This window comes from Lethenteron reissneri, chromosome 3 (genome assembly GCF_015708825.2).
Source record: "Lethenteron reissneri isolate LAM-NWPU_2019-01 chromosome 3, ASM1570882v1, whole genome shotgun sequence".
In the NCBI taxonomy this organism is placed as follows: domain Eukaryota; kingdom Metazoa; phylum Chordata; class Hyperoartia; order Petromyzontiformes; family Petromyzontidae; genus Lethenteron; species Lethenteron reissneri.
In genome coordinates, this window is record NC_083781.1 from 2,432,184 (window position 1) to 2,460,047 (window position 27,864).

General features: G+C 43.2%; 1 protein-coding gene across 2 annotated transcripts; it reads left to right on the plus strand.

The window, feature by feature from the left end:
- LIG1 (DNA ligase 1) lies at window positions 1-27,497 on the plus strand. 2 transcript variants are annotated; one of them, XM_061555622.1, is made up of 26 exons: window positions 1-207; window positions 2,811-2,897; window positions 3,837-4,263; window positions 5,354-5,462; window positions 6,275-6,367; window positions 7,180-7,503; window positions 7,652-7,811; window positions 9,050-9,160; window positions 10,127-10,183; window positions 11,103-11,275; window positions 11,813-11,979; window positions 12,619-12,695; window positions 13,378-13,469; window positions 13,804-13,903; window positions 14,922-15,007; window positions 15,134-15,249; window positions 16,315-16,410; window positions 16,944-17,054; window positions 19,758-19,829; window positions 20,441-20,585; window positions 21,266-21,348; window positions 21,503-21,655; window positions 22,431-22,484; window positions 23,407-23,550; window positions 24,973-25,065; window positions 25,945-27,497. In XM_061555622.1, the coding sequence occupies exons 1-26, from the start codon at window positions 191-193 to the stop codon at window positions 26,029-26,031; spliced, it is 3,234 nt and encodes a 1,077-aa protein (XP_061411606.1). In that variant the 5' UTR covers window positions 1-190; the 3' UTR covers window positions 26,032-27,497. The 2 variants fall into 2 exon arrangements, with proteins under 2 accessions (XP_061411606.1, XP_061411613.1); XM_061555629.1 differs by having other exon boundaries at window positions 7,183-7,503.
- Window positions 27,498-27,864: the final 367 nt, after the last annotated feature.

Genomic DNA, 27,864 nt, shown 5'->3' on the forward strand with positions numbered 1-27,864 from the left:
CCACCAAAATTTGGCGCGAACTTTTTGCGCAGCGGAAGCTTTAGCACGGCGCGTCGTCGTCTCGACGCTTCGATATTTATTTAACGTCTTCGTTTTTTTCGTTATTTTTTAAGATCTATTTTTTAAAAAACAACCCCTCAACGTATTGCCGTGATAATAATAAAAATAACATACAGACGAAGAGAAGAAAATGCAGAGATCCATCGCGTACGTTTGCCGAGTGTTCGATCCGTGTGGGCCTCGAGGGTAGCTGCGCGCTGGGTGTCGATGCTGTAATAAAGCAGCAACTTTTATAATCATCATCGTCGCCGTCGTTGTTAGTATCTATAGCCCCTTTTGTCAGGCCACTGCTCGGCGAAGGCCTCCCCACCACCCCGGGCACGGAGGTTCAAAAGTACCGCGCGCGTTTCGTGAAGGCGGGAAGCCTAGAAGTGCAGTACAACGTGTTGTTGTTTCCTGTAGGCCCACCGTGTATGTAGCAGCCCTGGTGGTTAACCCCAGGTGCAAGCACAAGCTGCTTGGCTTGCGAGATCTTGGTGTGGCCAGGGGCCTGGCAGCAAGAGGCTTCCTGAGGGCCCGGCTCCTGTATCTTTGTGTAGAGTTCGACGTTTCGGTCGCAACGCCAGCAGTCGTCATCAGGTAGAACTGCATTTGAGAGACGTGACACGGAGACACGAGCAGAGAGACAACATATGTGTCTGTGTTGTCTCTCTGCTTGTGTCTGTGTGTCTCTCTGTGTTGTCTCTGTGTCTCCGTGTCTCTCTGTGTGTGTGTCTCTGTCTCCGTGTCTGTCTGTGTGTCACCGTGTCTGTGTTGTCTGTCTGTGTGTCTGTGTCTCCCTGTCTGTGTGTCTCTCTGTCTGCGTCTCTCTGTGTGTCTCCGTGTCTGTGTGTCTCTCTGTGTGTCTCTGTGTCTCCGTGTCTGTGTGTCTCTCTGTGTGTCTGTGTGTCTCCGTGTCTGTGTGTCTCTCTGTGTGTCTCTCTGTGTGTCTCCGTGTCTGTGTGTCTCCGTGTCTGTGTGTCTCTGTGTTGTCTCTCTGTCTGTGTTGTCTCTCTGTGTGTCTCTGTGTCTGTGTTGTCTCTCTGTGTCTCTCTGTGTGTCTCTCTGTGTCTCTCTGTCTGTGTGTCTCCGTGTCTGTGTGTGTCTGTGTCTCTCTGTGTGTCTCCATGTCTGTGTGTCTCCGTGTCTGTGTGTCTCTCTGTGTGTCTCTGTCTGTGTCTCCGTATCTGTGTGTCTCCGTGTCTGTGTGTCTCTGTCTGTGTTGTCTCTCTGTCTGTGTTGTCTCTCTGTCTGTGTTGTCTCTCTGTCTGTGTGTCTCTCTGTCTGTGTGTCTCCGTGTCTGTGTCTCTCTGTCTCAGTGTGTCTCCGTGTCTGTGTGTCTCCGTGTCTGTGTTGTCTCTCTGTCTGTGTGTCTCCGTGTCTGTGTTTTGTCTCTCAAATTTAGTTCCACCTGATGACGACTGCTTGTGTCGCAATCTAAACGTCGTATTCTATTTAATTCACGTGACTTTACCGAAGGAACCAAAGAGTAATTCCTGCAGTCACGAAAGCTTCAAATCAAGTTTATCTTTGTGTAGTTGAGTTTGTATGTTTGGCGTGGGGGTTTCTTGTGATTATTCCCATATATAAAAGTGTCATTGGTGTGGACAGAACACTCGAATGTAGCAGTACTCTCCTGAACAAGACTTAGGGCTCTGTATATGTACAGTACAATATGTTTAATTTCTTTCGCGCCGTACGTAGCCAACCGTGCTAATCGCAGTGTTGCTCTCCTTGCAGGCTAAATGCGTAGATTTAAAACTAAAAGTTTTACAACTGATGTTTGTATTTAGTTGTCCTTCCCCCACACCCCCGATTAGCACGCTTGGCTACGTACGGTGCGAAAGAAGTTCAATGTACAGTATACATACAAAAGTTATTCCGGGTGAATCGTGATTCGTAATCGGATGCAAGAAGCCAGGGAAGACTGAATTAGATACAATTTGAATAGTTGGACGCAACAAAGAGTACTGTGTGTGTATATATTACAAGTGTCTTGAGTAATATGGACGTGTTAATACTTAACAATATAAACGAATGCAAAATATCGATTTAAAGCTTTCGTGACTGCAGGGATTCATATTCTTGGTTCTTTCGGTAAAGTCACGTAGAAGGTAAATAATAAAAATAGAACAATAAAATTCTCACGACGTTTCGATTGCAACACAAGCAATCATCATCAGGTGTGAAAACCACAGCAAGAAAATTGGTTTTCACACCTGATGATGATTGCTTGTGTTGCAATCGAAACATCGTGAGAATTCTATTTTATTATTCCCCTTCTACGTGACTTTACCGAAAGAACCAAGAATATGAATGCAAAATACATTGTAGCCCAAGCACGGAGTATTGTCTCGCCGTGTCATCCAAGTGACAGGAATGCCATCGCCAGCATCTTTGAGAAAAGACGTGGCACAATATGGTTATTTTGGCATCATTCGGCAACTTGAGTGATCGAGTAAGTTCGCTGTAGCTCGGGTCTGTTTGCACAGAGGGTGGGGGGACAGTCGTGGTCTAAGGGTCGCGATTTAGTTGTGGATTGCAAAGCCCAAAATTGCCCATTTGAAAACTGGAAGATGAAATTTGGCGGCGTTAAAAGTTAAAACTTGGGTCTCTCAAGTTGTTCTCCGTTTAAGAAGATGCATACAGCAGATGTTGGTATGTTGTCATTTTTGTTTGTTACGACTGCTTCCACATGCCAGGCTTGGATCATGTTAACGTGTTGGTTTTTTCTGCTTGATTATTGCACTTCTCTCATTCTCTCCCCACAGGTCTTTTTTCCAGCCAGCAAAGGGCCAGCAGCCTGAGAAAATAAAACCCAAGCAGCCTGAGAAAACCAAGCCAAAAGCAGAAAAAGTGTACGTGTTAACTACCTCACCTGGTACACAGGAGGTCGTGGATTCGATCCCGACCCTGATGCCTGCTGTATATTTAGAGTTTGCATGTTCTCCCCTTGATCGTGTGGATTTTTCTTCAGGTCCTCTAGTTTTTCCCTCCACATTAAGAAACATGCATTATCAGAGTATATTTTTTGTTTGCATTTTGACCACAGTATTGCGGTTAATGCAGTCATGATTCCTTGTAAAAGGTTTCAAATTGGTGTTTTAACAACTTAACACCTGTTTTGTTGCCAGATAAAAGGGAAAAACTTCATGCATAGAGAGTATTTGGTTGCTAGACATTTATACATGATAAGCCACTAAGTTGAGCTATTATTTATGGGCAAGTTGCTTCTGAAAAAGAGCATAACAGCTCATTGGGCCTAAGCTGGTAAAAGAAAATGTATAATCTAATACAAATTGATGCAAATATATTGTTCCTAGAGCATGGAGTATAATGCCACACCATGTCATCTAATTGCCAAATCCAAATGAATTATGAATGCTCATAAAAGCATCTTAAGGTCGTCTTTATCCTACCGTAGGATGTAAGCTATCGGATGTATCTTTGTCGATGAATGTGTAACATTGACCACTCGATCAACATTGGATAGCTGGATTAACGAACATTGTACTTGGTGAATTATTCATGGTTTAACTTGTTATATACTGCATGTGGATTTTGAGACGTAATTTATCCGTTGGTAAAATATCCAATGATGTTACCAAGGAATCTCATCGTTTAAGTTGTATAAAGTTTAACACGTATGCTGTGTCGGGTGGGGGCGGTTTAACGACGACACATTTATATTTGTGATCTAACACAAAAAAAAACATCTATCATGGAATTTATTATTATTACCAAAGTTGCTTTTGAAATGCGGCCCTCAATTTTGTGTAATTGTGTGACTGACTTAGAGTGACGAAAACTCCACTTAAAGCAAAGAAGAATGGTTGCTCTCCACCTGCTGCTGACAACACCGAATCCCCCGTTAAAAGATCTAAAAAGAAAACGCGGCGAGTCCTGGAGAGCGATGACGACGATGATAACGACGACAATGTTGACGAGGAAGCACGTAACAACGGTGTGCCTAAGAGCACAGGCTCGGAAAAGAGCAAAACCACGGAGAGCACCGTTACCCCGGATAAGAATACGATGCGAGTAAAGAGGGAGACCCCAGAAAGGAAGCCAACGCCAGAGCAGAAGAAGACTCCTAAGAATAGTAAAGTCTTAGTGGAGAAGGACAAAACAGCAGGGCACGAGGTGAAGTCGAATGGGAAGAGTAAAGAATCACCTGGCAAACAGAGTGACGAGGAGGTCGACACCTCCACCTCTGAACCCGAGGTAAAGAAACTAAGTAATTTTACACGTTTTTTACCGCATGATGACTGCTGCGTGCTATGGAATTTATTTAGACCTGGTTGTATTTGTAGTGGCTTTCCAGTCTGGTTGACAACTAATTACGTTTTTTTGGCTCAATCGCCGACTGGTTAACATGCTCAAATAGCATGTTCACCAGAAAATCAGAAGCTACGTTTCTATAAACTGGATGTTAAACATTTCTCCCATTTAATTATCACACTTCACCTCCCCTTCAACTCCACTGGCTTTCCTTTTACCACGGCTGTCTTTGAAAATAGCTGATGGTAGTTTTTAAACCTCGCGATGGCCTAGCCCCACCTCATCTGGCCTCTCTCATCTACTTCCATGTCCCCTATCATCCTTTTCATCCCCAATTTTCTCTGTGCCTCCTCCGTGCCCAGTCCCATTGTTGGTCCTCCCTCCTTGCATCCCTCCACTGGAATAAACTTTCCTTGTACGTTAAGGAGTCCCCCTCCTGAATCTCCTTCCATTTCTCTCTAAAGCCAACCTCTTCTCTATTGCTCTTCCCTCACCCCCTCCACTCCTTCCTGTCACTCCCCTACCCTTTTGTGATCCCTAAGTACCCTCTCGCTGTCACTCATTCCTCAATCCTTGCACTTCCTGCCATCTAAATCATTCTATTGTCACCGTGTTTAAAACTACATCAAGCGCCTTGAGTGAAGGCGCTCTATAAAATAAAAAATGCATATACATTGTGCATCAGCAATGCTGTGATCGGAACTAGCCAAATCTGGACAATTTACTAAATGAAGTAAAAACACTTCCCTGCTCGAGCTGGATGTACCTGACAAATACACCACAAGTCCTAATCTGTATTAAATTTGTGGGTGCTATTCACAGAAAAATTCATTGATTGAGGGATTTATTTTTTATCATATCCATGAAAAATTTTTATCGACTAAATTTGGCTAGAATACCATGCTGGTGTGCCATGACAACATTTTGGCAAAGAGATCACTTGTTTGGCAGATTGCATGACTAATTGGAGATGTTTGTATTTTTTCTGTTTAATAGCCATGATGGGTTTTTTAATCCACTTTCTGGTCCGCAGGCAAGCAAGGCAAAGGAGACTGAAGATGTGAATGCAAAGACTGGAACTTCAAGTCCCACGCTGCCCACATCCCCAGAAGGAAATTTGGTCATTCCAAAGCGCAAGACAGGTCAGGTGCCAGCCTTGTACATGGTTCTAAGAGACAAATACAATTGAACTGTGACATTCAATTTAGAATTCGAATTTGCAGTAAATGAGTGAAATAATAATAGAAGTTGAATTTTGAAGTGTAAATGTCATAAATAAGATGTATAAATTCACTCATTACATTCACTTATTAAAGTGACTTACAGTGCAATCATTGTTTAGAGTTTTGTTTTAATAGTTTTTTTGTAGTAATTTCTTATTACCTGAAAGTGATATTTTATATTGTGGTGTGCAAAACAACTTTAAGCAGTGCTACAGTGTGACATTGGAGGTTTTTTAGAAGGCTGACAGTTGTACTATGGTGTTTTTTCTGGGAATGCTTCATAATGTATTGTCAGTTTGCTGTCTGTAGGTAATGCTGGGAAGAATTATTTAGTTTGGCTTTCTACATGGCAATAACATGGTGTGATTACCATTAAAAACAAAATATACTTTTGAGTATTTTTTTATGAAGCCTCATTAACTCTATATAGGTCAGTGTTCTTTCACAAAGTTTCAGGGGAGGGGTGGGCACTTTTACCGATAAGACATCAGTGTGAGAGCCGCCACACCGCCTGCAAGGGGGGGTGTATTGTCGGTGGTCGCACTAAAGGCCACCATGGGCTCACCAGTGGCCTCACGGGCCTTACAATGAAGAACACCGCTTTGGATTAGTTAAAGGACGATGTTCACAGTCACAGTTGCTCTCCAAAAAAAATGAATTTGTACGGTTAGGATTCAGAAAAAAGGTTTTAATCGTGGCTCTCTGGCTTATCATCCTGTACGCTTGTGCAGCCCGTAAACAATTACCTAAGCGGAAGCTCGATGCCTCCCCTGAAGCCTCAAATTCCTCCAAGAAGCCCAAACAAGAGGACGCAGGAGACACACGTGAGTTCCTGCTCCCACTTGTTGTCTTTTGCCAACTTTGCAAAAGGAGATTAATTTAATGTAGCGCAAAGTCTATTAGAAGAAACTTATGCAGAAGAAACCTAAGGGATGGTGATTTAGTTGTGGTTAATGAAAAAAATGTATATTTTGTTGATGCTTTGACAATACCCTTCAGAATGTGTTAATGTAGTTTACTCCGTGAGAGCCCATTGAGATGGTCTCATGTGGAAAGGAGACCTGGGAAATTCTGGATAAGAGGGGTTATTAACTTCCAGTTCAGGTAAACGTGACTGTCATTTCAGATGCGAGCTATTATATCAGCAAACATTGGCCTAATTTCAATAATGAGGTTCCCCAGAGATGACCTGCTAACTAAGGACTAAAACTACGTGAGAATTATATTGCCTGCACTGATAAAATCGTGGTTTGGGATTTAGGCAAACTACTTATGATTAAATTTGGTTCTCAAGTGTCATGGATCAGTGGTCTCAGCCTAGTCGGCAAATACTGCCCCTAAATTAGTTTCCATCATAGCGATTTTGTTTATGACTTAGATTTTTTATATTTCATCTGAGAATTAAAATGTTCAGTTTGCTGATTGTGAACGTTATGAATAGGGTGTATTTCATTACTAATAGTGGCATATAAAAAACACATGTCCCAGTCGTGAGTGTGCAATTTACAGCAGATGCTCTACTTTTGTAATTTTTATTAAAACATTTCCTTGTGGATAGTGACTGCAATAAATGTCCGTATTCAACCACAGTAAAGTGATGTGCACTGTTCTAACTCTCTTTTTATCTTGTTTAAAGCAGCCAAGAAGCAGGAGACGATTCCCACGAGCAAAGAGCACGGGCAGAATGTGGCCGAGCCAATGGACGTGGATACGTCGGCGACTGAAGCAGAGATCACGAAACCAAAGGACAAAGCAAACACAAGCGGAGACTCCGCACACGAGCCCACTGCTGAGGAGGGCTCCCCCGAGCGTGAAAAAAAATCTGTGAAGAAGAAAATTAAGGAAAGGATCATTTCTCCAGATAAGGCAGACGAGTCTTCAAAACAGACACCAAAGAAGAAAGCAACAGAGAAGCCAGCCCCCAACAGCAAGGGCAAAGAAGTCATGAGCAGCTTTTTTGGTGAGGCTACAGTAACGTATTGTACTGCAGTGTTTTTTGTGGTTTCACACAGTCAATAGGGGTGACACCCTGGCAGCGCGCACATGGGGCGTCAACGGAGATGGGGTGAACCAGGTTGTAACCGTTTGTGACCTTCTCGTGCCTTCAGCGCCGAGGAAGAGCTGTGCCAAGGTCATGGAGGAAGAGCAGAAGGTGCCGGAGGAGAATAAGAACACGGCAGATGAAGAGGTAGAGGAAGCGAAAGAGAAGCCGGACAAGGAAAAGGCTGTTGACAAAGATGTTACACCGAGCCCCAAGCCTATTAGCAGGTATTTATAAATCTTTATCAAGATACTCAAGTTTGCTAAACATTCCATAAAGCAGTCGAATCATTGGTCAGTACAGCACAGTGACAAATAACAAAAATTCCTTTCCCTTATAGCCCAAACTTATAAGCTTAACTTTTACTACATATCTGGAGAATGGGTTGAGACTGAAGCAAGATATTTGGTTGATGTTGCTTATAAGAGCAGTTTACAACTTGTCAACATTTTGGGCAGGTATATAGTGTCAACAGGCAAAAGATCAAGACAAATGAAGCGTTACAGAAGTGTGAGCCTTCCTATTTATGTGGAAACTTGTTCTTATTTACAGTAAAACCTTTGATTGCGAGTAACTTGGTCTGCGAGTGTTTTGCAAGACGAGCAACTTTTTTTAAATAAATATTAAATTCATAAACGAGCGAGGTCTTGCAATACGAGTAGTACGTATACGCTTAGTCTGCCGAGCGTCACGTGATCACAACTGATATATGAGTGCTTTGATATACGATTGCTTTGGATTACAAACACGTTTCCGGAACGAAGTATGCTCGCAATCCAAGGTTTTACTGTATTTGTAATTCTTGTTTCGTAAAGTAGATGCAGAATAACTACAATTTCACATACATGTGGTCACGCCACATAACCACATCAGGAGCTGCGGAGTGTATCGCTGTAATGTCTCCGTATTTGTGGATCATCGTGCATTGCGTTGTTATATGTTACGGTCTGTTCTGGACCGCCACAGTCGCACACTGGAGAGTGATTTAATTTTCTATTTGTGCATCGGGTGTCTGCATCTGCCATGGTTTGTGTGGATGCGATTTAGGGTGGACCATGAGCTAGGGTGGACCGATTTAGGATGGATTGATTTGGGGTGGACTATTTTACTAATTCCAACAATGCTACTGAGTGCCATATTGTAAGAGCCGACCCTTCACTATGGAGCACCCCAAAAATTAAGTTACAGTTGGATCCCATTAAAACGCACATTATTTTTCCATGGGACACTTGTCAATGTATAGGCAAATTAATACAATGTTTTTTAGGTGATTTCAACAACCTAAGCATATATATTATAATCAGAATAAATCATAATATTTATTTATATTGGAGGAATCCAATGAGCTCTAAAGTGCTTTTTCACAGATGTCCACTAGAAGCAGGTCAGAATGTTAAATAAATATGTGCAGATGATGAATTATTTACCTCGTTTATGAGTGTTTTATTGCTTATGCCCTCTTAAGCTTTTTTGGAGGTGGAAAAGTGGAGACGTCACCAGGCTCACAAGAAAACTACAATCCCGCGAAAAGCCATTACCACCCAATAAATGACGCCTGCTGGGAACATGAACAAAGGTGAACATTCAGCTTGCTATACAGCACTTATTCGTGTAGCTTCGAGACAGTTGTGATGTATATATCACCCATTCACTTCACTAGGCTTGCATGGTTGATTCAGGCTTGCATGATCTTGCATGATCTCACAAAGATTGCATGATCTCGCCACCATGGGGGTGCCACAGTGGCGAGATGTTAACTACCTCGTCTGGTATGGAGGACGTTGTGGGTTCGATTCCAACCCTGACATCTGTATATTTGGAGTTTGCATGTTCTCCCCATGGTCGCCTGGATTATTTTCCGGGTCCTCCGGTTTCTCCCTCCACATTTCGAATCAACGTGTTTCGAGTATTTGGCTGCTATGATTTTCACGTGATAAACCACTTAATACAGTTGTCATTTGTGACCAGGTCGCTTCTGTAAAATAGTTTTTTAGCTCATTGGGCCTTACCTGGTTAAAAACATATATCCTTGTTTAGATTCAATTCATAATACAATTTGTATCACAGTATCAAAATGTTGCCTGGTTCTCATCCTTATGGAGGTCATTATGAAAAAATAATGGAAGATGTTGACCTTGAATGTAGAGAAAAAGGGCAGGGAACCTACATTTACTGAGCTGAATGCATCTGTGTGCCTCATTCCTCGAATCACCCTCAGCCAGTGTCATCAAAAATTGTGGTCAGGAGTTCATATTTCCGGCCACCCTTCATTGTACGTTGAACTTCTTTCGCACCGTACGAACCCAACCGTGCTTGGCCACATACCAATGTTAGAAACCCTTGTGCCGACATGAATAGGATCTTCCTAAGCAAAGTAACTACGGTGGAGTGTTTGGCTCAATCGATGAGATGAGCAAAGTCGGTTATTTCTGATAGTTATAAAGACATTACTCTTTTTGTAAATGGAGATGATGATCTTTGCGTTATAACTACTAGTTGCTGATGAAATGTGTAATATATTTACATTGTCTTGTGTGTTCAGGGTTCCCTATCTTGCTGTAGCAAGGACGTTTGAGAAAATTGAGGAGGAGTCTGCTCGGTGAGTTGACGGGGAATTCATCTCATAAATATGATAGTTAACGACACAAGTAACTTGATCGTCTCGTGTTTCAAGGCCTTAAAATAATATTATTTTACAAAACAATATTTATTTGGAATATCAAATATACTGTACAATTTACAAATGCCAAATATTTGTAATACCAAAAAACGTTAATTAAAAAAATTATATGACATGTGCTGCAATGAATTTTGGGGGATTTATTTCAGTTGTCAACGATATTTAACACATACAGCCATGTGGTCAGCCCTCAGCTGTGCAAGTCCTTATCTCTAGGTGATTGATACTCTCACAGATTCATACTCTTAGTTCTTTCGGTAAAGTCACGTAGGTAAAAAATGAAATTAAAATTAATAAAAATAAAACATTGAAAATCACGACGTTTCGGAGGCAACACAAGTCTCCGTCATCAGGTGGGACCGTCACAGCCAGATTAGCTGAATCAAGTGAGTCACTTGATTCAGCTGTGACGGTCCCACCTGATGACGGAGACTTGTGTTGCCTCCGAAACGTCGTGATTTTCATTGTTTTATTTTTATTAATTTTAATTTCATTTTTTACCTACGTGACTTTACCGAAAGAACTAAGAGTATGAATCCTTGCAGTCACAAAAGCTTCAAATCTAGAACTCTCACAGATATAATGAAAAGCCATTCCAGGACCTAAGAGCAGTGAAGGAATTTGAGGGTGAGGGACCTCCAGTATTGCAGAACTAAATTGGAAGCTGAGAAATTATTTCTGCGGTTTAAATAAGTGTAAAATAGTGTGAGGAGAAGTGAGATCAGGAAGGTTAGTAAAATGGCCAAGGATGCCCCTAAAGATGAAAAGAGAAGAGAGAGTTTGCCTGCTTGCCCTCCTTTGGCGCCTCACAACAATGTTCACGTTGTCCTCACTTCAGGCTCAAGATCGTGGAGACGCTGAGCAACTTCCTGCGTTCTGTCATAGTACTCACCCCAGACGACCTCCTTCCATGCATTTACCTGTGCCTCAATCAGCTGGGCCCTGCCTACCTGGGCCAGGAGCTCGGCATCGGGGAGACCATCCTCATGAAAGCCGTTGCTCAGGCTACAGGTGTGTGCATGCGATGGGGCGTGTTGCGTAGCGGAAGTTCCACGTGAACACATTTCACAGAGTGTGCGTGTTTTATCAACGGTGATGCTAGGCACTAGGCAGCAGGGTCCATCCCGGTCACCGCGTTCTATCGTCAAACCTGAGGTTTATACTGTGAGCAATACATGGTGAGCATTGGTTGGTGTGAAGTCGACAGGGAGGGATATGTAATTTTTACTGCTGGATTGAGGACAGATGTGGTTTTCATAGAGGGGTGGAATGATGGCAATGTGGGCGAGCATGCTGTTCTGAATTCGGCAACCTAAGAGGTGATTAAAACATGGGAATGGATTATTAATAGCTTTTCAAAGGATTATTGTGAAATGTGCAGATCCAATTTATAAAGCATTTTTAATGCGGATACGTTTTTTATGGTTTTTATGTCATACGATGTACTGTTATTGGACTCAATAAAATATGTAATAAAATGTATTCCTCTCATATATATTCCGTTGAACGTGGCTGCTGGTGTTTGTCCGATTTTCTGATTGTGCCCAGGGCGGCAGCTGGACAAGATCAAGGCGGAGACCCAGGAGAAGGGAGACCTGGGGATTGTGGCCGAGTGTAGCCGCAGCACCCAGCGCACCATGTTCACCCCTCCCAAGCTGAACGCCACCACGGTGTTCAGCAAGCTCAAGGACATCTCCCGCTTGACGGGAAATACTGTGAGCCAACTTAAATTGAGTCCTCTCGTTCATTTAGTACTTCCCTTAATTTATCTGGAGTATCGGAGGCTCTGGTAACCATTTATCGTGTGAAATGTATCCAGTCATTTATATACTGCACCCAGCCTGTGAACGTATGTCCCACCAGTCCACTCTTTCATGTCATAAAACCACCCATTGCACAATATTCATCCATCCCCAACTGACCGCTACCGCGGTGTTCACCAAACTCGAGGACATCTCCCACTTGATGAGAAATACTGAGCCAACTTAAATTGAGTCCACTCATTCATTCTGTACTTCCCTTAATTATCTTGAGCATCAGAGGCTCTGGTAACCATTTTGAACGGCCAGTCATTTATACATTGCACCCAGCTGAGCGTATGTCCCACCAGTCCACTCTTTCATGTCATCAAACCACACCTTTCCTGGATCACCTTGATCCATCTTTTCCTTTGGCCCAACCTTCAATCGTAATTCAAGGAGCCAAGCTGCCGGTGAAGCTTCCACGTTGTGCATATTTCCAGGAATAAGACCCATCTTCGGTCTGACTATTTTTGTTAAAAGCTCTCCACATCGTGAAGCTCTTAGGGGATGCTGATATCCGTTCAAGCTTTGCGTCTGTATCTTTGCTTCCAGTCTATGAACAAGAAGATTGATGTTGTGAAGACCATGTTTGTGGCCTGTCGGCACTCAGAGGCTCGCTACCTCATCAGGTGAGTGCATGGAAGTTGCCAACACCTTGGTCCCTACAATCACTCTCCTTGATTTGTCAAACACCAAATGACAGTGCTCTTTTTTTATTTATTGAATATTTCACTCCCGTTGTGATGGATGACATCCCCACTAGCCACTGAGAATCGCCGTGAGTAGAACAGAGTGAGGCCAAAACCCTATGTTGCAAAGTGTGAGATGTAGGAATTTATCTCTACCATAAGCTGCATTTTCTTGTGTAAAAATCCCCAGTTCTTTTAAAGGTTGCGAATACGCCGTAGAGGTGATGAACAGGGCCCTGTAGTACTTAATGCTAAAGCAGTGCACTCATTGAGACCACTTTGGCTTAAAGCGTTATTTTGAGGTCATAATTGTATCCCTGAGATTAGGCTTAAAGTGATGGATTAAAAACATGAGCACAGCTAAGTTGGAAGTTCCGTCGCTCTCGCCTATGTTGGCTATACATAACTTGACACATATATCAGCAATTACCATTTGACAATAACCTGTATCATATATCTGTAACTATTATTTAAACTGCTCCAAAAACATCACTTAACAATAAACTCCATTAACTATACGACTGGTAAATAGTCATGTGTATCAATAACCAACAGAGATGAGCACTGCCCAATGTTGTTTTTGCTTAGTTGACATTACATAACGCTCGTTGATTTTATTCAGGTCACTGGGAGGGAAGCTGCGTATTGGGTTGGCAGAACAGTCCGTCATCGCTGCCCTCGCCCAAGCCGTCAGCCTGACACCTCCTGGACAAGGTAACTTGGCCATCGGTCATCACACCCGCTGAGGTAACGTGGACCATGTCTGGTGACACTCGTGTGCCATTTGTCACTTATGAGAAGGGGTTGCTGGATCATGTGGAGAGTAGTGGTTCCCAAAATTGTGTTCTGCAAGGCCGAGGGAAGTGATTTGTGGAGAGGTTGCAGGTACAATATTTTTCATGAATGAAATTTCTATCACCAGCTTAAAATCTCAAGTCAGTGATGAACACCGCCTAAATGCTTGTTTAAGAAAAGATACCCTAACTGAATGGTTTGATATACAAGTAAAAGAAGGACCAATCACTGCAATTATCCTTGTTTCTGGCAGAGTTCCCACCGAAGGTACTGGACGGTGGAAAAGGCATGTCGCCTGACTCTCGGAAGGCATGGATAGAAGAGAAGAACCAGATTCTGAAGCAGACTTACTGGTAAGGACTGAACAACAAGATGTATACCACCGTGCAGTGTTTCTGAGACATGGTTGTATAGCTCTTGCCTTCCACCAGTCTAGCCTGTGATCTGAATGGCAAACAACAAAAGCTGGCCACATGGAGCTTTTTTGCCTATAGAGTAGATAATGTATGGCCAGCTCACAGTTGGGCGTTGGTTTCATTGCGTGCTCATGCCCTATAAACAATCTGTTCAAGAATTACTGCCATCCATATCACTCCTCGTCACATTTCCAATTTAGTCGGTATAAAAACTAAGTGAGGGCGGAGTGATTCCAGGTCACGACTAACTTCAGTAGCGAGTGATAATCTGAACCCATCCTGGATCTTCCCCGCCCACCTTCACCAATTGCAGTGAAGCGTGGTCAAACATCTCCCACGTCCAGCACCCATAGCATAGGGACGCTATCATCCAGCGTTGAATTGACAAAGCTGTAATTTTTCGATTTAAAGCTTTCGTGACTGCAGGGATTCATCTTCTTGGTTCTTTCGGTAAAGTCACGTAGAAGGGAAATAATAAAAATAAAACATAATAAAATAATTCTCACTGTAATTGATGCTAATGATGAAGTTGCTGCATTGGTGGACATTTTACAATTGATAAGTTTTTATTAAAGATAATAGTTGGAGTTCATTAACTGAATTTAAGAAATATTGAGGTTCGCCATTAAATTTTTTAATAGGAAAATTTAAATGGTGTGGGTTGGCGCTGTCACCATCGATTTACATAGAACCACCCATTTTTAATTGTCAAGCACGTAAGATAAGGCCACACGGCTGAAACTATGGTCTTCATTTCCCCTCATTGATCGTAAAAGATTACAATTATCATTGACTTAATCTCATTGCAATGTAGTAGCCATGATCTTCTCTATGGAGAAAATCCCCGGATATCACCGGATGAGTGGACTAAAAGGAAATCATAAGATGTTGTTAACCACTGCATCGCAATTGTTGTCTTGGTTCTTTGAATGCTAATGTTACGTTTCTCTTCCAGTGAATTGCCAAACTACGACGTGATTGTGTCAACCCTGCTCAAAGAGGGCCTGGATAACTTGCCCAAGTTCTGCAAACTCACCCCAGGTAAAATGCGCCCGTTAGCATAATTCTCATTATCGTCCATTGTTAATGCACTGCTGCATGAATGTGTCCTCCACGCCGACATCATTGCTCAACTTCGCTGTTCTCATGTACATGATGCTGTGGCAGGAGTGCCCATGAAGCCCATGCTGGCACACCCAACCAAGGGCATTGGAGAAGTGCTCAAGAGGTTTGATGAAGCAGCCTTCACTTGCGAGTACAAGTATGATGGAGAGCGGGCACAGGTACGGCTGTGGGGTTATTCATTTGCAAGTTATTTTCCCGGGTTATCTGGTGGCTCAAGTAGCTCTAATGCACCCGTGTCAAAACACACTGAGCAAACACACTGCTGAGGTCTCGCCTGATTACACAAAATAAACTTGAGATCCTCGGTGGGAGTCCAGACAGCCACCAGTGAATTAACCAGATTGGTAGGTGGGCTGAGTTGATAGTCTGAGTTTACCTGCTATAATTTATAAACAGGATAATTGACATGGCAATCTAATATTTAATCAGTGTAAAATTGTTACGTAAGTGACTACTATGAAACCCCTCTTTCATCATTCTGAGCAACTCTTTGACAAGCGATGCTCTGCTGAGTAGGAATTCTGCAAGGATATTTATATATTTTTCCTGTTTGGCAAAATTTTGGAAGTACAATCTTATGTAACTGATTATATATTCTAAAAAAAACAGTTTTGAAAGATATTTCTTAGTCTACATGGATTAGTAATAACAAATGTCTCCCAGCCAGATCACATTACATCGCCAGTTTGATTTCTGTTGCTGCTCTGTTGTTAGCAGAGGGATTAGAAAAAGTACATGTGGTTTGCTGTGAAGTGAATCCTTACCTCAACGACCCTTGGACAGTATTAATATCTTAACTGAAGTGTGTGCCGATGTTGGCAGCCTGTAACTTCCCACTGCTGTGCATAGGCTTCCATCATTTTCTTCCATTTCTTACTTTTATTCATTGCCCTTGTTCACACACGTCCTCCAAACTCTTTAATTTATTTTTCTCACCATCTCCTCCACTGCCTTCTGGTTATTTTGCCTTCTTCTGCTCTACACTGTCTAGTTAATTTTGTTAATCTCTCATCATTTGTTCTCAAGACGTGTCCTGCCCATTTATGCTTTATTTACTTTGCTTTAACAGGAGCATCGGCCGGTATGTTATCCAAAATTGAACAGTAAAATTACTGCACCTATAAGTTTGGAATATAAATTAAAACTCTTTAAGTGGTAAATTAGCTCACATTACTATTTTTTTATTGGCTTTTCCCTAATAATTTAATGACGTTTTATGTTAGATTCATCTGTTGGAGAATGGGGACATCCATATCTACAGCCGAAACCAGGAGAACAACACCAGCAAGTACCCTGACATCATCAGCCGTTTTAGCAAGGTTGGCCAACGCTATAAACCACACACACCTGCATGAAGTTACTGGGCAACTGATGGTCGTGTTGGCTTATTGAATTGGCACTGCCGAGATCCTCGATTCAAATCCGTGAATCTGTCTTAAATTTATACTACATCACTGCACAAAAATTACATTGTGGTCTTCTGTGCATACATTGTTGTACGTATATGCAGTAAAATTTACATGTAAAATTTGATACGCAAATAATATTTGGATATGTTCCTTGGTGACCCGCCCATACTGGACATCCGTGGAAAAAAGCTTCATAGCTCATCGGATTCCTCCAGGATAAATACATATTCTGTTTGTGAATGTTTGACATTCTATCCTGGTTAAAGGAATTTCAGAAATTACATTTTTGACTTAATGACAACCATATTTTATCTTCACAGACAAGGGTGACAGCAAAAACAGATCTGTTGCCATGCGGATAGAACGTAGTAAAAAAGAAAATCTATAAATTATACATCAGGCACCAGATGTGAAATGTTGCCGTGTGAACATGCTCCCTGCAGGTCAAGAAGGAGCACGTGCGTTCATGTGTCATCGACTCGGAGGCCGTAGCCTGGGATCAGGAGAAGAAGCAGATTCAGCCCTTCCAGGTGCTCACCACCCGCAAGCGGAAGGTGAGAAATGATGCCCTCAGCGCCCCAGCAGGTAGCCGTCGCGTAATTCAATGCTGACCGACGGCAGCTTGGGTGTGCGACCGAGCAGTTTGCGTGCTCCCTGCCAAACAATTTTTATCTGCTGTTGGCAGTTTGCTCCTTCAAGCCAGCGAGCAAGAAATAAGATGACATTCTTTGTCTCGTGTGAAATTAGTGTGAGGTTGTGGAATTTTATACCTCCGCAAACCGTGCAAAACAATTACAGTGAGGGAAAAAAGTATTTGATCCCCTGCTGATTTTGTACGTTTGCCCACTGACAAAGAAATGATCAGTCTATAATTTTAATGGTAGGTTTATATGAACAGTGAGACAGAAGAACAACAAAAAATCCAGAAAAACGCATGTCAAAAATGTTATAAATTGATTTACATTTTAATGAGGGAAATAAGTATTTGACCTCTCAGCAAAACATGACTTAGTACTTGGTGGCAAAACCTTTGTTGGCAATCACAGAGGTCAGACGTTTCTTGTAGTTGGCCACCAGGTTTGCACACATCTCAGGAGGGATTTTGTCCCACTCCTCTTTGCAGATCTTCTCCAAGTCATTAAGGTTTCTAGGCTGACGTTTGGCAACTCGAACCTTCAGCTCCCTCCACAGATTTTATATGGGATTAAGGTCTGGAGACTGGCTAGGCCACTCCAGGACCTTAATGTGCTTCTTCTTGAGCCACTCCTTTGTTGCCTTGGCCGTGTGTTTTGGGTCATTGTCATGCTGGAATACCCATCCACGACCGATTTTCAATGCCCTGGCTGAGGGAAGGAGGTTCTCACCCAAGATTTGATGGTACATGGCCCCGTCCATCGTCCCTTTGATGCGGTGAAGTTGTCCTGTCCGCTTAGCAGAAAAACACTCCCAAAGCATAATGTTTCCACCTCCATGTTTGACGGAGGGGATGGTGTTCTTGGGGTCATAGGCAACATTCCTCCTCCAAACACGGCGAGTTGAGTTAATGCCAAAGAGCTCCATTTTTATCTCATCTGACCACAGCACTTTCACCCAGTTGTCCTCTGAATCATTCAGATGTTCATTGGCAAACTTCAGAAGGGCATGTATATGTACTTTCTTGAGCAGGGGGACTTTGTGGGCGCTGCAGGATTTCAGTCCTTCACGGCGTAGTGTGTTACCAACTGTTTTCTTGGTGACTATGGTCCCAGCTGCCTTGAGATCATTGACAAGATCCTCCCGTGTAGTTCTGGGCTGATTCCTCACCGTTCTCATGATCATTACAACTCCACGAGGTGAGATCTTGCATGGAGCCCCAGGCCGATGGAGATTGACAGTTCTTTTGTGTTTCTTCCATTTGCAAATAATCGCACCAACTGTTGTCACCTTCTAACCAAGCTGCTTGGCGATGGTCTTGTAGCCCATTCCAGCCTTGTGTAGGTCTACAATCTTGTCCCTGACATCCTTGGAGAGCTCTTTGGTCTTGGCCATGGTGGAGAGTTTGGAATCTGATTGATTGATTGCTTCTGTGAACAGGTGTCTTTTATACAGGTAACAAGCTGAGATTAGGAGCACTCCGTTTAAGAGTGTGCTCCTAATCTCAGCTCGTTACCTGTGTAATAAAGGACTCAGACGCTTCTCTTTGACTCCGTGTCCTTTATTTGGGGTTCGCGTTCTCCTTCCCTCACGGCACTCCTCCTGAGACTCTCTGCCTGGCAGCTCCACAGCTGCCTTCGCTCCCGTAGCCTTCCGCGTTCCTGCAGCTCCGCTGCAGGCTCTTGGTGCAGCCCTCTGGCTGCTCTCACAGCAGCTCCATCGCTGCTCCCTGTTCCTCCGTGCGTGGCGATCTCGCCACCTCCCAACGTCAGCCCTTCGTGGCCTCTGTGGCTATCTCGCCATCTCCTACCTCAGCCCTTCGTGGCCTCTGTGGCTATCTCGCCATCTCCTACCTCAGCCCTTCGTGGCCTCTGTGGCTATCTCGCCATCTCCAACCTCAATCCTCCACTCTCTCTTCCACCCCGCTGGCTGGCGCCGTCATGAGCCCCTCAGCCACCAGGCTGAGGCACGGCGACCACCCAACGTGTTTACCACCCTTCACTCCCCCGACTGACCCAGATGGCTTCCTGTCTCCCCGCTATAACTTCTCCCCCACGTGACCCTGACTCCTCCCTCTCGGATCGTCATATCCGCCCCACCCATTTACGCCCGCATTACACCTGTATAAAAGACACCTGAGAGCCAGAAATCTTTCTGATTGAGAGGGGGTAAAATACTTATTTCCCTCATTAAAATGCAAATCAATTTATAACATTTTTGACATGCGTTTTTCTGGATTTTGTTGTTATTCTGTCTCTCACTGTTCAAATAAACCTACCATTAAAATTATAGACTGATCATTTCTTTGTCAGTGGGCAAATGTACAAAATCAGAAGGGGATCAAATACTTTTTTCCCTCACTGTATGTCCTCAACAAAAGAGAAGTGTTATTAATCAATTTAGCTGATGTTCTACAATCTTGTGATGGATTTTTTTGCAATCGCTTTCCTCTGCAGTATTTGCCCAAGGTTGTCTAACACGGGTTGGATCATACTGCAGCATTTTGCACAGGGGAACTAAGTTGTGATTTAAACTATAATATAAAATGTTAATATCGTCAGCAAATGTAACACATGTAAGAGTTCAGAATAATGCAGCTCTCATTTTATGGTGCTTTGTTTCAGGATGTTGATGCCTCAGAAATTAAAGTTCAAGTCTGTGTCTATGCCTTTGATCTGCTCTACTTGAATGGGGAGGTAAGATTAACGAAATAAAAACGTTTCTCTCTGGTGCCTTTACACATTGGCGGGAAGGAACGTGTCTTTTCGGAGTTAATGGAGACACAGAAAGGTGAAGATCTCTGCTGTGCATAATGACCCATCAGCCAACTTGTGATCGGGGATATTCCAAGATGTGGCGGCTGATGCACCATCGCTGTACAGCCAGGTATAGCCTATGACCAGATCATCTGAATGGACCTCCGAAGACAAGCAGATCTGAGCCCGGATAGTGTTTGGATGGGTGACCACCTTGTTGACCAAGTGTTGGGCTTGCAGAGCTAAATTGTGGGCAGCAGAGGGCAGTGCAGCAAAATCCATTGTTGCATTTCTTTACCCCCACGCCTTTCTCTGCACCATCTCTCACTGACCACCGTAATAAGATATGGTCAACTACCCCTAATACGACCCACGTAGCGTTCGGAGGCCTTTCTTCGGCAGTCGATTCACAAAAGGGCTAATCACGCACTTATGTAATATTATGCTTATCATGGAGGGCCACACACTATCAACAGTTGCGCTTGCCACATTGAGGCTTCAAAACGCACTGAGCAAATGTGTTTAGCATCTGCCGTGCGCCCTATGTGCAGTCGCTGGTGAAGGAGCCGTTCCGGCGCCGGCGGGAGCTTCTGCGTGCTGCGTTTGAGGAGGTGGAAGGGGAATTCATGTTTGCCACAGCCATGATCGGCTCGAACACGGAGGAAATTGCGGAGTTCCTGGAGCAATCTGTTCGTGGTGAGTACCCCCTTGCACCCAGGGCATCAGAATCCGAATATTTATTTACACGCGAGGAATCCTATGAGCTATAAAGCTCTTTTTCACAGATGTCCAGTAGGGACACAGAGTCAGAACGTGACAACAACAAACATAAGGGGGCCTCGCTTGTCAAAGGTTGCGGTAAATAATTTTGAGAGTTGGATGTTTGTCGAGTTGGTCAAGTGACCCGGCAGGATAATGCCCAGATAGCGTCACTTGGTCAACACCTCCGACACTTTTGGGTTTGAATTTGGGCAGTCAGCCATCGAGGTTAAACCTTTTTCTCAAGTATATTGAGTTGATGGTCTTTATCTATGGGTTCTTTTTGACAGTATAAAAACGATGAATTTTTTTTGCATGTTTGTTTGCATGTTTGCCAGAAGTATGTGCTTAATTTTAATCCAGGATCTCAATATATTTAGTGTTCGAATAGCTTAACAACTGCTTTATTGCCAGAAAGAGTAAACCTTATTCTTCAAATTTTTTCATCGTTTTGAAGGTCTTTGCCCATTTATATGTGACTTTGTAACAACAAGAACAATGTACTTCATGTGTCTGTGAGATGGAAGATGTTTCTGCACAAGATAGAAGACAGCTTATAAGAGAGATGTATCCATAAGAGAAGTCAATTATTTATGGTCATTGTTTTTCACGTGTAGATTCTTGTGAAGGCCTCATGGTGAAGACTCTTGATGTGGACGCCACCTATGAGATTGCCAAGAGGTCCCACAACTGGTTGAAGGTGAATATTATTTCTCAACTTCTTGAATGGGTTGTACATTTTTGTTTTCGAATCGATACTTATGAGGTTTTACCCTCCTCGCCGGTATTGCTCTGCGCTGCATCGTGTGTGGCGTCGTCACCACGTCGGGGACATGATCCACTGTCTCAAACAGCTAAAGAAGGACTACCTGGAGGGGGTTGGAGACACCCTGGACCTGCTGGTGGTAGGTGGATACCATGGCCGGGGCAAGCGCACGGGCACGTACGGTGGCTTCCTGCTCGCTTGCTACGACGACGAGAACGAGGAGTACCAGACAATCTGCAAGGTGAGGAGCTCCGCCAACGCGCTCGCCCGGCGCAATGCCGGCACTCGCCAAAAACATACACAGACATTTTTAGAGCCGATCCTCACTGAGCCTTAAAACCTTTTTTAATTTAGCATATGAGGGGTAATGGCTTCACCTCTGCCATCTCTTGGCTGGCTACCTTTTGTGGCCCCAGTGCAATCAGCTGGAATTCATTGGAATGTCCAGTGTCTAATGTAACAGCTTGGAAAACAATAATCGCTAATGATATACTAGCAATTGAATTGTTTTAACATTAGCATATTCCCACATTCACATTCCGATGACGTACGTGTATGTCATGAGTTTTTCTTCCGGTTCCGTTTCGATGACGTACACTTGACAGAACGGAACCAGAAGAATAACTTAACTAAAAAACTTTATCGGTAGCGAGGTTCCCACAAGGCCCATACGGGAGGGCATGTAGCACAGTTTGGCGTCAGCTATCATAGAGTGCGGTCGTGTCGTTACGGTTTTCTGCGGTGAGTACAATATCATTAAAAACAACGGCGCTTTGTCTCTCTAAAATAAAATTAACACTCGACTCACTAATTACTAATAACTTCACTAATTACACTGACAGCACTAATCACCAAAAAGACCAGGGAGTGCCACAAAAGAGATCTCTTTGCTGATGTTTCTGATGGTAATGTGGCCGCCGCAGGTGTGGATGCATAGGAGAGTGTTGTCACATCCAGTACCAATCATCCGATTGTATTCATGCACGTTTGTTAACGTGCTTTTAATTTATCCGCAGATTGGCACGGGATTTAAGGATGAAGACCTGGAGAAGCATGCTGCCTTTTTTAAGGTGAGAGTTCCAAATGATTCCGCAGTATGTTATGATTTTTGTTGAAATTATTTTTTTTTGTATCTTATCAAACCAAGTAGAGCACTGGATGACATCCCCACAACTTCACAGTGAATGGAGCATATTAATTTTGATTTACATTTCATTAGCATTTAGATCATTAATCTGGCCTCAATATCATGTTGAATCAACAACAAAAATAAGTATCCGGTGTGGTGTGTTATCAGCGCTTGGAAATGAAAGCAGCTGGGCTTGGTGCTAGTCATTCCGCACCCTTGTATACCATGCCAGCCTTACTCGGTGCTTGTTAACAGCACTTGCCTCCGATTACGATGGTTGGCGACGTACGTTGTGAAAGAAGCTCAACATACATACGAGTCTTTATAGCTGAAATATAGGGTCTTTGTTGTTGCGTATGTTGGTGATTCCATATATATATACCCCCATGCAGAGCCATCCCTAGGCTAAAGCCACACAAACAATATGCAAGTCTAATATTCTTAGGTTTTTTTGGTAAAGTCACGTAGGTAAAACATCAAAATTAATAAAAATAAAATAAAGATCACGACGTTTTGGAGGCAACACATCGTGATCTTTATTTTTATAAACGTCGTGATCTTTATTTTATTTTATTTTTATTAATTTTGATGTTTTACCTACGTGACTTTACCGAAAAAACCTAAGAATATGAATCCTTGCAGTCACGAAAGCTTCAAATCTAGAATAAATGTGCAAGTCTCTCGCATTTAAGGTTCCAAGTCTCCACTGCCACCCCCGCCTTCCACACCAGCACGGTGAAGTTTGGTCGAATAACCCCCCCACCCCCCCGATATCCACAGTGCGTGGGGAGGCACTTGTGCAGCAGTTGATTAACAAAGGGGATGTCTGTATGTATGATTTATCTTCGTGTGTGGACCTGCAGGAGCATGTGATTGAGCGTCCGCGGTCGTACTACCGCTTCGAGAGTGGCGCAGAGCCCGACCACTGGTTCGACGCTGTGCAGGTGTGGGAGGTCAAGTGTGCCGACCTCTCAGTGTCTCCGGTCTACAAGGCAGCCAATGGCCTGGTACAAACGTGCACACACGCACCCAAAACAAAGACAAAGATCCCCCGTACAGTCTTGTTGGGGCACGTGCTGTTAGCGAACACCTATGAAGGCCGAAATGGCACACGAGGGGGTGGGTGGCCAACACCACGCCCGGCCGCCTTTGTCTCCTTAGTGGTGATGTTTACACACTGCACTAGGTACGTACTTATTTGAGACTTAGTCTACCTAGGGGAGGCCCAGGATCGGTACAGATAATCGTCACTTGTGTTGGCCGTGAGCGGGAATCTGGTTCGGGGTGCTGGGTTTGTAGCGCAGCGCGCTAACCGCTACACGATACACACACCCAATATTATCGCACACCGGTGGCGAGGTGTTAACTCCCTCGCCTAGTATACAGAAGGTCGTGGGTTCGATCCCGACCCTGATGCCTGTATTTGAAGTTTGCCTGTTCTCCCCGAGGTCACGTGGAATTTTCCTTCCACATTTAGAAACATGCGTTTGTAGAGTATCTTCCTGCTATACATTTCCACATGATAAGCCACTTCGTTGAGCTATCATTTGTGGCCAGGTCGCATCTGAAAAAGAGCTGTATAGGTCAGTGGGCCTAACTTGGTCAAATAAAAAATTGGTTGGTTTAATCTTATGCATGTGTTCGTAAACATATATCCATATACGCCGTGTACGCATGTATACATAATGCAGACACATTAATTAACACCCTCAAAAACACACGTAACCACGCATTGATGCATGTGTGTGACAACACCTTCTGTACCACCCTTCCACCTCTGAAGCGCTTCCTCCACCGTGCTGCCCCTTGCACCCATCTTCCTGTCGCCCTGCCCCTTCGGCCAGTGGGTTGCTCAGAATGTGTACCACATATCTGTTTTACATTAACTTAATTATAAAAAGTCGTAATTTCTTGCAATAGTAATCTGATTACACAGCGACAAAGGTGTCATGATATGTTGGATTACCCTTACTTGCCACATTGGATTGCTGCCATTGCCTAATACTTATAATGGGTTATTACAGTCATGATTTACCTATTATGTGTTTCATGCCTTTAATCCTCACCACTGACGAGAGTAAATACTATACTCTTTGTTTTTTTTGTCGATAAAGTCACGTCGGTAAAAATAAATAAATGAAAAAACAACTAAATTAAATCACGACGTTTCGGAGGCAACACAAGCTTCCGTCGGTTCCACCTGAAAACGGAAGCTTGTGTTGTCTCCGAAACGTGCTTTAATTGAGTTTTTCATTTATTTTTATCTACGTGACTTTACCGAAAAAAACAGAGTATGAATCCTTGCAGTTACGAAAACTTCAAATCTAGAGAGTAAATACTGCCATTCATTGACCGTCGACCTTCGCACGCGGAGCCCGACACTGATAGATGGATCCATGGGTCTTCTGCGCCCTCTGTGCTGCGTACAGGTGGACAAGCAGAAGGGCGTGTCCCTGCGCTTTCCTCGCTTTCTCCGCGTGCGTGACGACAAGAAGCCAGAGGACGCCACCAGCAGCTCGCAGGTGCGGTCAGAGCGCACGTCGCTGCGCTAGGACGCGATGTCACGCAGTGGTGGCCCGTGGGTAAATGTAATGGTCGCCACTTGATGCAGTTTATGATATATATGAGCAGTTGTGTATTCTACTCTGAGACCTCCTTTACCAGTGGCAAAATATAGTAGTAGGTTTTTACCCTTTCAACTGTACCAGTTGACTGTACCAGTTGAAAGGGTAAAACCCTACTACTACAGTTGTGTATTGTTTAACGTTTTTATTTTTTTCCCGAGTAGGACCCGGCCCATAATGACTGGTCGCCATTGATGCAGCGACAGCTGTTTGGTTATTCTAATAAGCCTTGGCGTACGCCCCTCGCAGAGAAACGTGTGCCCAAAGAACTTTCCGTTTATGATCTTATCCAAGCTTATTTTAATGATGGCATGCTGTAGTTCTTCACCTAGATATGTTTTGACAACAATACATTACATTTTCCAGCAGTAAACCCCTTTTTTATGTCTTTGGTGCATAATTTTTTTATTCAAAGTGTGCCCTTGCTCAAATGGAAATTTGGGCAGTGGTTATTTCGAGTTTGCAATTCTGAGCCAGTGGAAAAAATTTGTATACATTTTATTGCCTGGTCCAGTTTTTTCCATTGGTCCATCCATCGTTGAACAAAACTTGTGTGATCATTCTCTCAATGCAGGAACATTCTGATGGAAATTCAAGTGCTGCTATTTCACCACACCGCCAGATGTATTGTTCCCGATGATAAAATAGTCACTTTGTGTGCGCAATGTTTCTAACATCAGCAGACATTTTGACGTGTAATTTGTCACAGCTTGCTTGCTCTTATGTTTGAAGTCGACCGCTTTGCTTAACAGCCGTGCATGTAATGTGTGTGTGCAGGTGGCAGAGCTTTATAACAAGCAGCAGCAGATACAGAATCAGAAATCATCGGTGGCCGAGGATGTGGGCGAAGAAGAGTTTTACTAGATGGACATTGCATATGCAAGCCTCTTCCGTGTCGGGGGGGGGGGGATCCAGAGTGTTTGGGTCAGTCTCGTTGCTGAAACCAGCCTACTACCGACTCGACCTCTAACAATTCACTAACACAACATTTTTGTTCCTGGGTAGTAAGTGTTCTTTTCTAATTGATTGTGCCTCAAACGTATGGAAAATGGCTACTAATATTCCCCACAAACTTTGTTTTTGTGACCAGGACAGTGATATTTTTAAATTTACCTATTTTCAATGAGAAAACGTGATGTGTATATGTGTCATTCCTTCACATAAAGTCCTGGTCACAAAAGCAAAGTTTGTGGGGTTAATATAATTTTCTGTACTTTTGAGGCATAAAGCAATTAGAAAATAACACTTACTACCCAGCAACAAAATTTTTTTATTTTTTTGTTACACAGTATATAATTCAGCTTCCATGGGGGCACATTTGCGTGAAAATATGCGGTGGTTTCACGAGACCAGGTTTTATTCTACGTCCATGAGTATCCTTTCGGGGAATTTGTACAAGTAGTGCCTTCTGAAGAATAAATACCACATTATAACCTGTCAATATCTCCGTGGTTCACGGTGAAACTAACTCGGCAACGGCTCGCTGCATATTTTATGTGCCCGAGAAAAATAAGTGTTATTTTCACAAGTTTCTGTAGAGTAGCAATTGTACAGAAGACAATCCTTATCTGTCCACTTGTAGGATTTGTTTGCGAAAGCCATGCTGGACAGGATAGGGTATGAAAGTTATTCTAAAAACATTTACCAGGCGTGTTCTTTCTGGTGTTGTAATTAAATATCTTTAATAGTTCTTGTTTGATAAGTGGCTGAAAACCCCCTTCCTATTACGTTAAAACTACTAGTTATTAATGTTCTTCTTAAAGTAATCAGACTTTTTCGGCTGGTCACGTCTTCAATAGATTGGTGAATACAAACAGCGCTCCAGTTTTGGGCTCAGCACATCCATCATTGGCCCTTCTCCCATCTCAAGTCTCGCCACTTTTAAAATGCATTGGTGATCCCCACCCCAAGCTGTTGCATAATGCTCTGATGGACACCGAGGCAAACCCTATGAAGTAATAAATAAACAAATGCCAGCCGAGTTCAAATAATGTGCTAGATTCACATTGGTGAGCTAGCATTGGTTTAGGGGGAAAGCTGACGTGAGCACACAATCTTTATTTGTGAGAAAGGTGGAACATTCAAATTAGATTGGTCAAGAGAGTAATTTGGAAATGGCTGGGAAAGCCATGTACAAGTGGGGGGGGGGTCTTGGGGGAGCATAGGTGAGACAAAGGGTGGACTTGGTGGAGAGGCAAGGGAGGTTTGAGAAGGATGAGGGGGATAAAAGGAGTCATTAAAGGGATTTGCGAGGATCCTTAAATAAATTCTGCTACGTGTTGCATGTTGCGGTGTTTTATGTGCCGAAGAAAATAAAGAACAAGTTTAAGACTTGCCCGGCTGGAACTCCTTTGCACTATCACAGCTCTACGTGCTAAGGAAACTAGCCTCACTCAAGACATCCTCAACTGGGAAATATAAACTACCTGCTTTTGCTTTGATCACTGACAAATCCATACACTTGTCCATATATATAACTTGATCAAGGAAGCCTCAGTTCTCTAATAACGGTAAACTGCTTTCATTCATCCTAATCTAAAAGGTGGATTTACAGATTTCCTTGATTTGTACTGGCCAATTTCAATTGCGTCACCACAAACCAAAATATGAGAAAATTCTCAAGACCCAAATTAACAATTGCACCCCTAAAAATTGGCTTCACTCTAAATAATTGGGCTTCTGTAAATATTGAGACTT